We start from the raw sequence: 18285 nt of genomic DNA on the forward strand, positions 1-18285 counted from the left end.
CATAAAATAGTTCATTTGCATTTAATGTTAATGGATAAAATGTCAGGCTGAATGGTCAGCCCCCACACATATTCACCTCACCAAATCTGGCCCTCTTTGCACAAAGTTTGGACACCCCTAGGGGACCAACTGTATTTCAGTAAATTGGAAGGGCCTTTCACTTATATTATAGGCCTGGGGACTTCCTATAGGCTTCCAGCTATCATGGAAATAGATCGCAGTCTTAAATTCCCCACCAGAAAGCCTGTTTAAAAATTCAAGACCCTTTGTAGGGTAATGAATCAGAATATGGAGAAGATGAGTCGCTGGAATTTCCAATTTCTTTGTGGGCCACAGACTGTTTTTCATGTGCCCATTTGTAGATAGCTGTATATAGATTGTGGATGGGATCGCATAACAACTATACGATTTCTGGCTGTTCTGATATTCTCATAGAACATTGCATTGCTGGTAAAGCTTGGCCTCATAACCTAGAAATATTATTTTGAAGTGAATATCTTACTGATCAAAAGGTCACATTCTCATAAATAGAAGCAATTTATAGCGGGAAGACTACAGCTAAAGTGGCATGTATATGCAACACTGGGCTGAGGACACGGCTGGCCACCCTGCCACTACTAAGTCAATATAACAGAATTACAGCATGGCTTTCATTCTTACTTTAGGATTCAAGGCTCTCTTTACTTTCTTTTCTCAGGGATTGGCGCTCAAAAATGGCCATATATGACTATTATGGTTTCATCAGAGTAGTCAGAAATGGGTTAAACATAGTCCGTCTACATGAATATTCAGAGCAGCCTTTAATAAAATGGCAGGGGAGGCTGTGCACTGGTTTATTGTGCAGGTTTGTTAAGGTAGCCTGTCAGCACATTTGTCTTGTTTACCCCTGAGGCATCACTATTCCATTTATACCAAGAGCAGCTACTGCTCCATGATGGCTATTATTGGCTGCATAATTCTATTGGTTTATTCAGATTTGTTGTGTCAATTGCAAACCAAAGGCGCTGGTACTATTAAAAAAAAAAAAAAAAAAAAAAAAAAGTGAATTATATGGAAACGGCATTAGAGTCCAAAGTACAATAAGTAATAATAACCTGCATACTGGTAGGTAAAATTGCTCTTCAGTATTCCTATTAAATATGAATTGTCTTGCAAGATATCTTCACCCTGCTGCTTGCTTGAAAACATTACAGCCTCATATAGGAAGGGGACCCATTCTATAAGCACAGCAGTCAGTGTTAGAAAAGCCACGTTCACACCTGACGGTTCAGTCATTTGTCAACTTATTGTGTGTGCAGAGAAAAAAAATCATTTACTGGAAATAAGGGTCACAGAAATCAGCTTCTCAACGCAGCTAATATCATGAAAAAAAATCTACATTAGGACTTTTTCTTCCGTTAGGGGGCGTTCACACTACCGTCAGTGTCCGACAGGTAGTGTCCGCTCCTAGTGTCCGTTCAAAATCTTTATTAAGCAAGGCGCACCAGAATTCTGCCATAATTTGCACTAAGACACTGTCTAACATGCTGTGCACCACATTTATGAACAGTTTTAGACACTTTTCAAACTTGTCTGAAAAAGAGCACAGCCTATCGGAAAAGGGAACGTTGCCTAAGTTGCCACTCCGTGTAACAAAAATGCACCAAGATCTTTTAAACCAACAAATGGGACGTGTAAAGTTAGACTAGAAAGTCTAAGAATACGCCAAATTTATCAAACAGCGCCCCATGGTTAAGGTCCTACATTGAGGAAACACAGCTGAAAATAAGGCCACAGCAGTTTACAGTATCAAAAACGGAAACGAATGAGATTTCATCAATGTCATCCTCTCACTGCAGAGAGCTGCAGAAAAACACAGCATGTTAATTCTGGCTGTGGAATTACAAGTGGTTTCTCTATAGATTTAGTTTCAAAGGTATTTATTGAATGAAAACAAAAGTATAAAGGAGGTAAAATAATAGTGAACAAAATAAGACTTACAGAACAAAAGAATATGGTAATAATGTCAATCTGAATGAACAATTAAAGACATGAATGCATTGCAAACTAAACTGTAATATATACGATATATATATATCTTATAGAAATGCGGAGTACAATGATAGGAGGGACAGTAAGGTTAAAAAGGTAAATAACTAATGGTGAACCAGGGAGGGAATAAGGATATAGCTGTAATTCCACAGAAGGGAAAGGGAATCTGCCAGAAAAAGACAGCCAGGGTTGTATAACTACATCTAGAGATTATAAGCAGAGAAAACATGGCCCTATTGACCCAAGACACCACACTATATTGCAAGGTGTCTGATTATCAGAGATGATAGCATTAATCTGTTCATAGAGCATAATGGAATCAACTCATCGAGTGATGTCACTGATAAAAAGTATTGGTGTTCTCCAATTGGAAGTTAAATGAATATTATATATTAGAGGAGTTTATAGTTAAATAAGAGTCTAAGAGAGTGTAGGAAAACTGGTACGGTTAGTGGCACCCTCTGTTCCATTTGTCATTGTACCATCTTGTGAATAGAAATCTAAATGTGTGTACCAAGGACCACCAGATGTGTAGAGTATCTCCATGAGCGTTACAGCTTTGGGAGCACAGAGGCGTGACTGTGGGGTAGATGCAGTGCAGTCTGGTTGGGACCACATAGTTCCTATGGAGGAATGTTAAAGGGGTTTTCCAAGCAAAATTTTAAATAAAAAAAAAAGTTTGTTAGTGCTATTAATGGGTTAATAAGTGCACCCATACACCTTTAGCAGTGTTGTGAGTGATTTCTGGGTTTCTCTGGGAGTGCCTAGCATTTTCTGCTTTTGTTTACTTGGTGTAGCTTCCTGCTGCCTCAGCTCATGCAATGCATTCTGGTAGTTGTAGGCTCTCACACTATCTCCTGCTCACTCCTCCCCCATCCCTCTGTGACAGTCCCTCCCTGTCTCCCTAGCTACACCGCCCACTGCTAGCCCTTCCCAACTCACTCTGTCCAGACTTTCTTCTGCGGGGAAGCTGCCAGCATACACGCAGCAGTCCCAGCACTGGGCTGTAGCCTTCACTACATCTCCATTGCGCAGATGCTCACACTTGCACAATAGAAATGGAGTGTCGGGCTTCAGAACAAGCCCTGGATGTGCAGGCTAATATCAAGCAAGGCAGAGGAGCCATTCCCCGCAATGGGAAGCCTAGATAGGAAGAGGATAGGCAAGTATGATGGAATGGATTGGGGGGGGGGGGTGAATAGTATTAGTGACAATCTGTTGCCAGAAGCGGAGAAATGGACCATCACTGGATAATCAGAAAATGCCCCTGGTGTGGTCACATGACTGTCCCGCGGAGGTAAATGTATATTTTTGATTAATTATGGAATTTAGAAAAGTAGGCAGGAGGAGGATGTTTAGATTAGTGTAGAGCTTTATATTTATCCCATACAACCCCTTTAAAGAGGGTTCAATAAGGAAGAACTGGCAGCCAGCGTTGCTAGTCAATATGCAGAGGTCATGCCATGAGCTATACTCAAAGTGGTCCCCAAGTCCCTTTTACAGACGGTCATAAAAACTAATTTGCTGACAGGAGGAGCAGCTTTTTAATTCACTATAGATGAAGGAAAGGGAATCTCTGTCTGTAGTGCTATAGAGGCACAACTGCTCAAAGCCAGTGGTAGTAATAATAGGATTATTCATGGTTAACATACGTAGGAAGTGGAAAACCTAAAATATTCCAATGGCTTCGAAGGAGGGTGAGGGGTGAGTATAGTTGAAACATTCTCTGTTGAAAACTCCATCACAGATAAAATCGTTAAGAACCCTAAACCTGGCTTGTCTCCACCATGTAAAAACCTCTAAGGATAAGCTGGGGAGAGAGAGGTGACTGTTAAACAGGGGGAGTAGGGGTGAGCCATATCATATAGTTAGTCACCTTCGCACCATCTGGTATTGGATAGGAAATCGATGGTGGGGACCATAAAGGAATCTGGAGCCACCACGGATGATTCTAACGCTACCCACTGCGGTCTACATCGTTGTATGTAGAGCATATTTGTGAAAGTCTAGACGCGATATAATATTTATAGAGGGTGGAAACCAAGAGACGTCTTTCGGTCAATGTATAATACACATTCTCAGTCAGCTAAGTGCATAAATAAAATGGAATATTTTTCTGGGCAGCCCCGCCAGGAAGGAGGACGTTACCAGGGACAGAAAGGTGCAAAAATAGTAAAGTCATCATTTTAATTATATGTGCTCTACTGACCCAGGAGAGGGTAGGCCAATGCCAGGTAACAACATCTGTCATCAACTTCATGATCAGTGGGGGATCATTCCATTTAAAGGGGGTATCTAGAAGGTTGCACAGATTCATATCTAGATGTGAGATGTAATAATCTCGGGTCTCAAAGCCAAATTTTGCAGATCTCAACTCCCTTTTAGCACTGTGTACTTTCATACCACAAAGATGTGCAAAATGGGATGTGTGTTGATCAAATTTGGGAGTGTGAGTAAGGGATTTGTGATTGTGAATAACAAGTCATCCGCAAAAAGATTAGATTGTAGTTGCGCCCACCAATCCGCATGCCAGTAATGTTGAGGTTGGAGCGTATGGCAGTGGTAAAAAGCGCAGGAGATGGGAACATCCTTTTAGGGTGCCCTATTAGATCCTCATGGGTAATAGAGAGTCTGTTGGGAGCTTTAGGATCACAATAGAGCGTTCTCTACACTATAGTGCAGTACTACAAGTTCTGTATTTCTCTTTACCTGTGCCAAGATGAGCGCTAGTTTGGACACTAGGTGAGTGTAGCTCCAAGTTATTTTTAGGGTGTACTCTATATACTTTTCAGAACCACAAATAAACACCTATCCCCACCATAGAAAGTGATTTGCAGTCTCCAAAAGGGCTTTCTGACTTATGTGTGAGGATTTGCTATACACAGATTTTTCTTTCACTTTTTGGGGTCTTCAGAACTAATTTTTCCATACAGCTATTAGTTATAATGGTTTCAACTTACTATGGCGATTCCAGAATCACTTAATATTGTAACTTGAGGAACAACTAAAGTCCTTCGTCTTGCTTGAGACACATTTGGTTCAGCAAACTGCATCAAAGACTGTGGAGTTTATTAAAAGGATCCTCAGCGCATTAGCCACATCGTCCTATCCACAGAGTCTGAACAAAGCTGTGCAGCAGTGCATCCCCTATGGGAAAAGGGTTATATATCTTGGCTGTGCAAGAGAACATCACTAACAGGGAACACTTAATCGGAGTTGAGCTTAGATGATCTGCAAGGCTTTGTTGGTAACTATGACCAGTGGTAAAAAGCTGAAAACAAAGAAGACTAAATGAAAATGGTGACCATTGTGAACTTTCTAAAAGGTCTCATGCACATAGCGGTATTACAGCCCTGTTTTCTACAGAACTATAAAGGGGCACCTAAGGACGTCCACAAACTCTCTATTATACCTCTGATTTTATTTAATTTCCAAGAGGCCCTACTTATAGGAGAGAATAACTGTAAGGTACCCTAAGGAGCACGGTGTACTGGTACAAAGTTCCGTAGAGACTCCATTTTGGGTACAAAAGGTCATGATGAATTCTGCAGCCGCGGAGATGTACCTACTCTGGAATTCTGTTATGTCTATTATTTTGCCCTCAGCAGTTTAGAATGCCATCATATACACTACTGAATTGTAGGAATTTTTGCAAACAAGGCTTCCACATTTTATTCTTATAGAAATCCCCAGATGACAGACTATACCTGAAATATATATTTATACACACACATATTATATATATATATATATATATATATATATATATATATATATATATATATATTGTGGGGAAGGTAGCTTGGCGGCAGCAGGGGTGTGGACCCAACCAGTCAGAGATAGGAACACAAAAACTATAGCAAACAGGTTTATTTAAAATAAATAACTAAATAAACCTTAAATAAATCAATCATAACTGCAATTTCTCACTGAGCCGAAACAAATTTTTAAGCGAAATTGAATTTATTAGAAATGTTGATAGAAAGACTGTGGTAACCATCTCCCAAAAGCCTAGTACAAAATAATGATAACGCCAATCTTTCCTTATCGAGATCATTTCCATAGATTAGATACTTCACACACTGAATAATTCTCAGAAATTCCTCCATCCTGTAAGATCTCGGTCTATACGGACTCTCAAGTCTCAGACGGGCACTGAGACTATCAGTCTGAGCAGCACCAAATTCACACCTGACCAGTTTCATTACCGTGCATTTTAGATTTATTAAATTTGCCATACCAGATTGCCTGTAATAGGGAGAATCAGGCCATAGTTATTAAACGTGACAACAGCACAGTAAATTTCATTATGCAAACATAATTATGTTTAGTGACAACAAAGCTAATTATTAATTCACTTGGCCTCCGTGCAGTCTGTGCAGTTTGGATGTACCCTGTAGTTATTACAGGCAGAGCGGCACAGCGCAGATGTCTACCCGTCATCACAGAGCGAGCACAATGCAATTTATATGTAGGAATGTGGAAGTGATACAGTCATCCACTGCCTTGTACATCATCTCCATGTTATAGGCAAACCAAGAGGGAATTAAAGTCCATTAAACACAAACATCTTGTCTCTTCTTCCTGACAAATAAGGTTGTGTTATTTCAATGACAATCGCTGCTTCACAATTACAGCAAACTAAGATCACTACTGGCACTAAAGAGGCAGGAACAGAACGGGAGAATCACAAGGTGGATAGAGAACCATGATGATCAAAAGCACAAAGGAGCTGGAGCTGTGGAATGGAAGGGATCTCGTTCATCACAGATGTTCTGTGGCATCAGACTGGAGATGCCTTCACATTCAAGCACGCCAATATATGGTTGCGTTTACACACTCCAGATGAAATCCTGCCCACCCACAATTGCCATCAACAGAATGATTTAGGAGGAAATACCCAAGGTTCAAGGAAAAGGGAGTCTGTCAGCAGGAAAATTGGTATCAAATTAATAATGACAATGAAATAAAAATTCTTGATGATCTGAATTAATTCAGCATTTTATTTTACCTCGGTAAAGTTCCATTCTTCTGGCCCGTGAAAGGACCAGAAAAACAAAAACACAGATAACAGCAGATCCCAAAAATGACGGACACAAACAGAGACCAAGACACCTCATTGACTAGACTCTTAATTGGTCTTGAGAATTTATAGTCGGCCAATTTCTCATGGAACTGCGCCAGATGTAAACATAGCCGTAGGCTTGTTTCAGATCTACGCATGGGTTTCCGTTCGGGGTATCCTCTTAGGGACCCCCTGAACGGAAACCTAATCCGCATTAAGAAAGCGGTTACCTTAGGAAACCTCAGACTATAATCTGGTCCATGTGATTTCCGCACGAAAAAGCGGAGAGAAAAGTTCTGCTTGCAGTGCTTTTCTCTGCACATTTTTCATATGGAGAGGGGAACGGAATCCCCGATATACCCACAGATGATAACACCCGGTTGACGTACTGTTATATTATGTGGAATAGTAGTATAAAAACAATAGTGTCAGGCGAGATGGAAGGCCTCTTTAAATGTACTAGATTCAGCTTATGACAGCTTTCATTAAACAGAAATAAATCAGAAAACATGATAGGAGAAGTAACCACACTCACCGATGGGGAAAGTTTCCCACGACCAATGTATTTTACTAGTAGGAGCGATTATCCTTGACCAGAGCTATTAAATAGGACACATTACAATTAAATTAAATGACCTAAGACTATTTTATAGGTCAGTAAATGGTTGCAGCATGGATGGCTTTTAGAGAACAGAAAGGCTTAAAATAAGCTACAGAACACATTGTAAATCAGTGTTTCCTAACCTTATCAGACTCTGAAAACCCCTGGAAAAAAAAAATATACCATTCACATGTAAAATTAGAAAATATGACCAAAACCGCATCAAAACAGCCTGCATTTCTTGGAATATAGTTTTGAGGCAGGTTTAATTGCTGCACCACTACTTTGTGTGAAGGCACCCACAAAGCGATACCATCCTATACTTCCCACCTTAGAACCCAGAAACCACATATATAAAAATTCACATTTTACAATCACATGATATATGTGACCGCCACATATATCATGCGGCCCAGTGGTCCCCAGACCCCTAATAATGCTTCCCAGTAGCCCCCTGACAACTATAACTGCCACACTGTAGTACTGTAGTTGTGCCTTCTAAATAAATAGTAATTAAAAAAAAAAACAACCTTACTCAGCCCCGACTTGCACTAAATTGCAGACATCACTAGCAGATGCCTGAATGGTAGAGCAGGAAGCTAAAGGCTTTCTAATGACCATTGTATTCAACTTATCTGTGTCCTTAGGATGCAGATATAGTTAAATTAAGTGATGTGACACCTCTGGTGCTTTTTCCGTGCCGCCCTGTTGGGAACAGTTGTTCTAAATATTAGAGTCCTGCCTTTTAAAATGGGGAAAAAAAATCTTTTTACATTTTAACTTGTGATATCAGAATAAAATCTAACTAATCTAAATGTAATAAAACTATATCAGTCTGCTCAGCTCCTCCTATTTTATAACAAGTCTGCATATCAGACACCATGTTCATTGTGACAGGTTTCTCTAACTACAGGATTTAATGACGTCTTCATTTTATTAGTTCATGAATGTTTGGCATTAAATAACAATTTACACCTCATAATTTGAAGGTTTGCTTTAAGATCATATTGTATTGAAATCTTCAAACACCTCAAAAGAAAAATGACAATATAACGGTACAACTAATACCAAGATACACTGACTAATAAGTCAAACATGCCCAAAACCCATGTTCAAAAATGAGTAAAAATGCAGTTCCCCATTTACACCACATGCAGCAAAAGGACAAAGAGCAGTCAGTTTGGGGGTGGTGTGTTCTCTTCTTTGGCACAAAGGTATACTTTCCCTATTATAGATGAAGATGCTAGGACTTCTTTATAAGTCAAAGGTCTCTTTTGCCCGCTGGGGACTGGCATACAAAATGCCGATCTTAATAAATCCGTCCTAATGTTTCTAGCAATTTCCTTCAGTGAAGACCGTGAGGGTATTGCTGCGTAAAATGATTTTTTTCTGATTTCATTTGATTTCATGCAACCTGATGACAGCGACATCCATGGCCGACATCTTTAGTGAGCAGGTTTATGTAGAATCACGCCCCGATGACTGCTCACTCCTCCTTGCCATGAATTAGAATACATGCATACTTGATTTCCCAGGATATTCAGCTCCTTTTATTGCACCAGTTCCTATCATTTTCTATATACTCATCATCTCGGTAACAGTTTGGCCTCCTTTATATGCAGAGAATACAATAAGGTTAGCTCAGCTCCTATAGAGAGACATGCATGCTTGTGATTAATCGGCCCCCTGCCACAAAAGGGGTTGTATAACATTAACCCTTGTCAAAGAGGCAGCTGTACCGTCGTCCATTTTAACTGCCTAATGTCATACAACCAATGAGGGAAGTTCTGCTTTGTTAATTCCACAATTCAGTGAGATTTGCTAAAGTGCTCTAAACTTTCCCACTCAAATATACCACTGGCCGTGTATTAGTAAGTCACAAGACATAGCAGCGGTCACAATTTGGTCATTTTTTGTTTTATCATTTACATAGATACTGACATTTTTACAGATATCTGCCACATTGGCTGTTTTCATTACGGTAGCTAACAGGTTTTCTTGTAAAATTACTATACATTTTTGTATACATTACAAAGCAGAGCAATTCTTCAAGGGTGCGGGAATGTAGATATGGTATGATGGGCTGGTAAAATCTGGAGCACTGGGTTTCCAGTATTCCACAACTTCGGGAACTTGCCAGATGTCATCTTTGAGGTGGTCCTTTTATTTGTGAACCTTGTGTTTTAGAGTTGTTGTGTATACAGAACATATATGAAACTTGGTTATTAAACATTTCATAAACCAATAGTACATGTTAATGTAAGAATCTTTGTAATATATCTTATTAAAGAAATAAATATGTATCCTTCTCCACTTATCCAACTGCTCTCCTGCCCGATAGATTCCACATAGTCTGAATGAACATATCTCGATTTTCAGCTCATACAAAGAAGTCTATGGGGAGGAGAAGAGGCGTTTTACTGAATTATGGCCTCATTCTTTGCAGCGGTATTCTCTTAAAACATAGCTGTTTAAAAGAGCTCACAATGTAGCAGAATTCAGCAACTGCAGCTAGTTGTATCTTTATCAGCAGCCTCCTCTTCACCTTCCCATAGACTTCTATATATAAAGAAGCTCAGTCTGATACGTTGAGAAGGAAACAGATTTCTTTAATAATATACATTACAAAATTACTTATATTCCTATGTACTATCCATTTATGAAGAGTGGTCTTACAACTGGTGGTACACTTTAATGTGGTTGGTCCTCGCCAAAGGTCAAAGACCATGCTGAAATTAAATTAGGTCAGTACTTTCATATAATGCTGCACTAATTTTAGCAACACTTAAAAGACCAAGACATATAAAGACATCAGAATAAAATAGCGGTCCCTAGTCTACTACACCATACCGTAACCACAAGGAAACATTTGTTTGGATTGTCTGCCTCAGCAAAAAGCACAGAAGAATGAGGCCGAGCACATTTATCATTAGAGAATACAATTTCAGAAGAAAAGGTATCGCTTCTTTTTTCTCTATACCTATTGCAGTTCACTGACCATATAACATATATATATTTATTAATTACTGTAATCCTAAACAAGGAAACCTGATACCAGGACTGGCTTTATTTAGATAGGGAATCTGTACAGTCCCCTTTAAAAGTCAAATCTGTGTTAGTGCCAATGAAATACCCCTTGTGTGCAAATTAAAATATGTCATATCACTCACTGTCCTTTCTGTCAGTGGCCATCCCATTAGATATGCCAAAAGTGTCCTAAAGGGACGCTCACCTATGTGAAGAGTAGATGAGGCATCACCAAATACCGGTAAAGACCAAAATGGAGAGCTGGTCGGCATGTATTTGGTACTTCCTTATTCAGGTCTATTACAGTTATGAATGCAGTTTAGCAACTTCTCAAGCTTTATATATTATTATAATAACCTACATTTTAGTCTTCATTTTAAATCTATTTTTAACTATATAAACAACTACTGCACAGTGCTGGGCTAAAAATAAAATATGATTTTTGTTTTTCATTTCAAGAGCGATATTCAATTCTAATCTTAGTTGATATGTTTTTGCTTAAAGAAATTGTTAAAAGTCAAAGCAATGTCATAGGGAGAAGGAGTCAGGCAAATCCAACACAGACTTACCTGTCCTACTACCCAACTACTGACTACAGTGAAGAAAGTGTTCATCGTAGTCTGCAGCAGAAAGCCTGCGTGGAATATATCAGACTCCGTGGCAGGGCTAATATCGACTTCTCGTAAATATCAGAATCACAATTTATTAAATGGTGAATTAACTGAATCAATTCTATTAATTGCACAGCCCTATTTCTGCATATTTAATACAAAATATGCATTACTATCTCCATGCCAATTCATAATGCCTTCTGTTGTCATGCCACTCTTAGATGCAATCACGTATATTGTCTACATAAAAATGTAATATAGTATTTGGACGGATTGAGAACCTGCACTGAGAGAATGCCACCAGCCTTAGGAAGGGGGCACTGTAACTTGCATTATAAACGTATGACTTTTGGCCAAATAACATTGTTCTTCAGCTACTTCCCATGAAAATATATCCAAGTTACAAGCTGCCAATTCATCCCGCAGAAGTGTGCTGAAGTGTCACAGCAGTACGCCTGAGCTCACCGCAAGGTTAGTATGTTCATTACAGGCTGCTGAGACTAATCCTGATTGTAACAAATGGCTCTACGACTTATCGCTCCATTACTTTGCTCTGGGCCTTTCTTGTCTAGTCTGCTATATAAACCATATTCTAGGAGCAGTAATGGAGTGTTGTGCAAATCACTCATCGCCAACAAGAAGTGTGATCTCAGATAAGTGTAGTAGACACTCGCCAACATCTTCCAGCACAAAGCAATACTTCATGGTGCACGGTACCCAACAAAGAGTGTGCTAACTTTATATTTAGCTATAGTGCTGTACTACAACATTTGTATTTATGTCAATACCTACTTGCCAAATCAAGATCTAAACTAATGATGTTAAATAAATAAAAATATTTGATAAAAACATAAAACATGTTTATAGAACTTTTCCATTACCCTCTGTGATGTCAGACATATGGAAATGAGCGTCGCTACACAAGCACTACTTATCTGCACAAACTTTCGCCACAGTTTATCAATCTCTCATTACAAAGGTGTCCTTCAGCATCTGCGTCCTAGCAGTTGCAAAACATAACATGCCTTTTTGGGCATTTCATATCAGTCTATAGTGTAGACTAACAGTATATTGGGGTTTACATCAGAGTTCTGTCTCCTCAGCTAGAATTTAGTTGCAGAATTTCTGAGGCTGGGTTCACATATATCAGTTGTTTCATGCCTGAGCCTGTCACAATTCATGACATTTTTTTTTTTTTTTTTATAACTGTCCAGCTTCCATAGTTGGATATACTCAGAGACATCAGATGTCAAAACGGATGCACCAGATGCCGGAACCGATCCCTCAGAAAGCAATGGGATCAGCTGTTGTATTGGTTTAACTCCAGCATGGTGAAGACAAAACAACAATAGACAGCTGAATATTAGGGACAAGTCCTTAGTGACTTATTTATAATAGTGAGAGCATTACCCCATAGATAAGTAATAAGGATTTTGTAACAAATGGAACAAGGACAATTAAAAAAAAACAAAAAACAAAAAAAAAACACAAAAATTGATAAATTATTTTGAAAAGGCATATGAAAATTCGGAAGACACCCAAATATCTATATCTCTGCACAGTATGCCATACATGACATGATATAAAGGCGCTTAGAAATTATTAATGTTCTATACATTTTGATCACCCTTTAGGCACAAAAGAATAAAAACTGAACATAAACAATCCCCAATCCATGATCTCACTTCTCTCGCGCTCTACTAAAGCCTTCCCAGCAATACAATACTAGAAGTACTTAGTAATAGACTACAGATCTAATATAAAGGGTGTGCACTTTGGAGGAACACTGAGCCGTCTTACAAGTGTCCAGACATTACCAAACAATTACACTGAAATGAGCACAGGCTTCTCAATGAGCCAGCACAAGGCAATCTGATGCACTATGAACACAATTTGCTTCCCATATTGACACGGTTATCGTTAAACGTAATTAACAATAAGGCAGCCATATAATGGGCTCATACCAGTTACACACATACACAATTAACCCTTAAACTCAAACAACCCAGTGTATTAATTAGCACATGCACCACTGAACCCAAAGACATAATATGCCATCCACATCAGCTGGTACTATAGTTTACCATTCCATCAACACGCAGACAATATAAGCTTACAGAAATAGCAAAGCCTTAACAACAATAACAATTCTGTACCAGTATCTATGCCATTGACAGGCAGAGAAATGTCACAGCCATGTGACATAAAATCGTCTCACTTCAGAAGGAACGTGTAGCACATGACCACTATTTCTAGGAAACTTTTGTGTACTTAACAGTCTTGGAGAATGTGTTATACCTGCATGCTAAGATCTACTAAGAATGTCAGATGTTTCAATATGAGACATGGGAAAAGGAGCCATTTCTTAAGACTGTGCAGAGATATTGGAAATGGAAAACTGGAAGCAATGTGAAGGGTAAGATTTTGGCATGGGATGGCATATGGTATAGTGATCATAATAGATCAGTGCATAATAGTAGTAACCCCAGGAATAATAGCACAACATGATAGAAACTACCATAGAAATGACAAACTCTCCTGTCCCTGGGCAGCTGGGTGGAATATGCCAGCCTCAGTGCCCAGCCTGGCACGGGGGAGATGGGGACAGGGGGTGATGGGGACAGGGGGTGATGAGGACAGGGGGTGCCTCTTACCTGGGTGTAACATACTTTGGAAATAGAAGATGACCAGGACGAAGGATCCTAAGCAAGTGACCAGCACCATCCTGCAGATGCGGTTCATCCTCATCACCTCCATCAGCGCCTGCTTCATAGCGATGAGGTCCTGCCTGCGCCTCGTCTGCTGTAGGGTGTGGATGTCGCACTGGGGCTTGGTGGCAGACAACTTGGGGTACTGTATGGGGATTCACATATGAAGGAGCGCCGGCTGCTACAGGCTGCCCTGCTCAGACATAGGCATCAGCGATGGAGATGCTCCTGCATCACTAGATCAGTGGCCGTCTCTACCCGTAGGATGCCGCTGCTGTCTCCCGTGTGCTGCCGCCGGTGTCTGCTGCTCTGCTCCGGGGGTGCACGGCTTGTCTGCATGAATAGAATGGTGAGGTGGAGAAGGGGGATGAGAGCAGCAGCCAGGCTGTCTGTGCACCGGCCGGAGCTGCTCTGACAGCGACGAATGGATGAGGTGAGCCTGAGGCACAGACACATCTGGCTCCTCCTTCTTTTGTTTGCTGCTAGGAGAATCCAGCTTCAACACTGCCACCTGCTGCCAGGGATCTGCAAGTGCACAGCTCCATCCCGACATCAGGTGTGCGCAGCCTGGCCAGCTATGCCGGGGAGAAGTGGAAGAAAGGTAGAAGAAATAGTAAGACATGGGGAATACTTGGAGACTGCTCACCTATAATATATCACACCAAGCAAGGCAGGTCTAGATTAAATTGAAATATGTGAATAAAATTGTCTGTAAGTGGGAAAGCTGAGTGGTTTCCATCAAAGTACCCGTACTTTGGAAAGCTGAGTGATTTTCATCAAATTGTCGCATCCCACATGGAATGCAGCTGACTAATGGCAGATAATGTCACCAATATGAACCAGTTCAGATCCTGAATAAAAACGTTCCTGACGTCTCTGTTCTTTCACACTTCATAGGGCTAGTTCACACAGGGGCAAGGAGGCGGATTTCGCTTCAAAATCCGCCTCCACACAATGGTGGTCTATGGAGACCACTAGAGTTCTTTTTTCCGCTAGTGGCATGTTGCTGATAGCGGAAAAAAGAAGCGAGCTGCCCTTTTTTCTTGGCGGATTCCTCGGTTCGCTGAGCCGCAGCTTCCGCCTGGCAGCAGCAACCACCGCCCATTCATTTGAGCCGACTCCAGAGGGGAAAGCTGTGACCGCGACGGTCGTGGCAGGCGGGTTTTGACCCGAGAGTGACGCTGCTCCCCGCATCACTCTCAGTGCCAAAATCCGCCCCACTGCTCCCCGAGCCCATAAACTTGCGGTTTTCCCTGTCAGGGAGTATTGTGTTATGGCTCATTCACACGGGGCAAGGGGAGACGGATTCTGATGCCAAATCCACCTCAGAATCCGTCCCCTCACAATAGAGGTCTATGTAGACCACTAGCTTCTTTTTTCTGTGAGCGGTATATTCCAGATCACGGAAAAAAGAAGCGAGCTGCCCTTTCTTCAGACAGATTTCGCAGCTGAGTCAGTCCTGGCGTCCACCTCGCGACAGCACACCTCCGGACTAGGCCCATTCATTTGGGCCTACTCCGGAGCGGGAAGCCGCGACTGCCGGAAGCCGCGACAGTCACATTTTGGTCCTATTCTGACGTTGCTTCCCGCATCAGAATCAGGACCAAAATACACGGTCCCGTGCCCCATGTGAACGAGGCCTTACCTGCTGTCACTGCACAATGTATAGTCATATAGTCATCCCAGCATTTCTGCTAGAGGTAAAAGGTCTTCTCTTTTACAAGCCCATGGTAGCTGCCATTTTTGATAGGACATTCTGGTATACTTGTTGCAGCACTTATAGTAGAGGTCAAAAGGCTTCTCTTAGATGGCAACCATTTTCAGTAGGCATTTATTAGTGATCAGAACAGGCAACTAAGTTGCTCCTCCTCCTAATACTATTTAAGAACTCAACTGAGCTTGTATTCAATATGATTATATGTATCCACATATGAATATGATTTTTAATAAGGGAATTACTGTATAATGAAAGAGTCACAACATTAAAATAATGATTATATAATCACTGAAGGAGTAATAAATAAAACATAACTTTTAATAGTGATATATAAAAAAAGAAAGATTCTAAAATCATCCACAAATTAACTACTACTGGTGCTCAGGGGTAGAAAGATTAGAGGTATGCCCATATGTTATAGGACACACTTTAAGATAATTGCCTCCACTAACCCTGAATCACCACTAAATACCCCAAAATGAAAGCAGGGGTTAAGCTTGCATAGTCAGTGGCTAAAGTGTTCACCCTGACCTATTTACAAGTACGGCTGGGCTAATCCTAGCATCCTAGCCAGCAAGTATTTAGCAGGAAAGATGATGTCCTACTCTCAGCATGTTCCTCTCAACGCGTTTCATTAGCCCTATTACGGGTCAATTCATCAGGAGGAGTGAAGTACTCGATCGTACTAATCATAGTGCGGTAAGAACCGCAGTTCCCCCGTCCCGTGTGGTAGGACGGAGTACTGGTGTATGCCGCCGGCCGCGGCATCTCTCGGGATTATGAATCCAAAGCTCCGCCCATGCAATCACGCCTCTCGTGACGTGGCACACCGTCATTGGTCGCGCCCATATACTGAGCCCGGGGCTGAATGCATGGGTCCGATGCATACTCCCCCTTGGCCTTCTTCCCACATGCTTTCTAGTAGGGCTAGGTCTGGAAGATCCTCCTGATTGATTCCTAGTTCCCTACATTTGTTGGCGTCCAATCAGGAGGATCTTCCAGACCTAGCCCTACTAGAAAGCATGTGGGAAGAAGGCCAAGGGGGAGTCATAAAATACACAGATTTGAGGTCTAAGAGTCGTAAAAATCCACCTCTGTTTGACACAGGAATTATAGATACTTTTGAGCAGTTGGTTACCAAAGAACTAGCAACATTGGGTTCCCAAAACCATCCCATCCGGAATAACCTGACTCGAAGCCAATTAGCGGCCTTGAAAGGTTTAGAAACAGACACATCCATTGTAATTAAACCCTCAGATAAGGGGGGAAACATCATTATTATGGACCGGGATAAGTACAAAACCATGTGTTATGATATACTCAACTACCCTCAGGCATATCGTGTATTAGAGAGTGATCCAACTGAGGTGTTCCTAAATGAACTTACCACACTATTAGATAAGGCTTTGAACGATGGAATTATTTCATATACTGAATGGGAATTCATGGTACCTAAAAAACCGGTAATACCTACTTTCTATTGTCTCCCCAAACTACATAAAGGGGTGTCTCCCCTTAAAGGGAGACCAATAGTGTCTGGAATCAACAGTATCTCCACTAATATCAGTACGTATGTAGACAAAATATTGAGGCCATTCGTGTTCTCTTTACCATCTTTTACACGAGATACAATGGATGTACTTAGGAGACTGGATGGAATTACTTTCCCGGATGGCACACTCATTGCCAGTTTGGATGTTGAGGCGCTCTACAGCTCCATACCCCACGATAAGGGGTGTGGGGCTGTAGGGCGCTTCTTAGAGACACGTGGGGGTCCACATGCCCAGCACAGTCAATTCGTGCTGGATCTTCTGCAGTTTATCTTGAAGCGTAACTATTTTACGTATGACGGCCGCTCCTTCCTCCAGACCGTCGGGACTGCGATGGGCAGTCCCGCTGCACCGACTTTTGCAAATTTATATCTGGGATGGTGGGAGGAGCGGTACGTCTTTTCAGAAGATATGGAAATGTGGACGTCAATGGTCCATATGTGGCTCAGATATATTGACGACATATTGATTTTTTGGTCGGGAACTGAGGTACAGTTCAAGGAATTCGTCAATATATTAAATAAAAACGATCTTAATCTCAAATTCACTGCTGATTCACTTCAAGACAGACTGATACACAGCCACATGACCCCATTATCTACAACTACTTGGCTCAATAAAAATGTGCCTAACGGGATGTTCAAATGTGGAAAATGTAAGGCGTGTGAATTCATTAAAATGGGCTCCAAATTCTCATGCGTATCCACCGGCAAAACGTATGACATCCGCAGTTTTATCAACTGTTCCAGTGAGGGAGTGGTATATGTAGCAACATGTAGCTGCCCCAAGAATTATGTTGGTATGACATCACGGCAACTACATCGCCGCATTTTAGATCACATTGGCAATATTAGGCGTAATGAAGATAGACCGTTAAGCCGACATATTTGGGACCATCATGATGGTGACACTAAAGCTATACAGTTCCAAGGCATAGAAATTGTCAGACCAAATCCTAGAGGCGGGGATCTACAT

The 18285-nt window shown here is 41.1% G+C and overlaps 1 protein-coding gene across 2 annotated transcripts in view; it reads right to left on the reverse strand.

Moving 5' to 3' along the window:
• CHST11 (carbohydrate sulfotransferase 11) overlaps window positions 1-14470 on the reverse strand; it is a 130341-nt gene extending 115871 nt beyond the window's left edge. Inside the window, exon 1 of one of the 2 annotated variants that reach the window (XM_075274564.1) lies at window positions 14005-14470. In XM_075274564.1, the coding sequence (XP_075130665.1) occupies window positions 14005-14107 (103 nt within the window). In that variant the 5' untranslated portion in view covers window positions 14108-14470. Of the gene's footprint in view, window positions 1-13989 lie in introns of both variants that reach the window. The other variant, XM_075274563.1, reaches the window with a different exon arrangement.
• Between the last annotated feature and the right edge of the window lie 3815 nt (window positions 14471-18285).

This window comes from Leptodactylus fuscus, chromosome 5, assembly GCF_031893055.1.
Source record: "Leptodactylus fuscus isolate aLepFus1 chromosome 5, aLepFus1.hap2, whole genome shotgun sequence".
Taxonomy (NCBI): Eukaryota; Metazoa; Chordata; class Amphibia; order Anura; family Leptodactylidae; genus Leptodactylus; species Leptodactylus fuscus.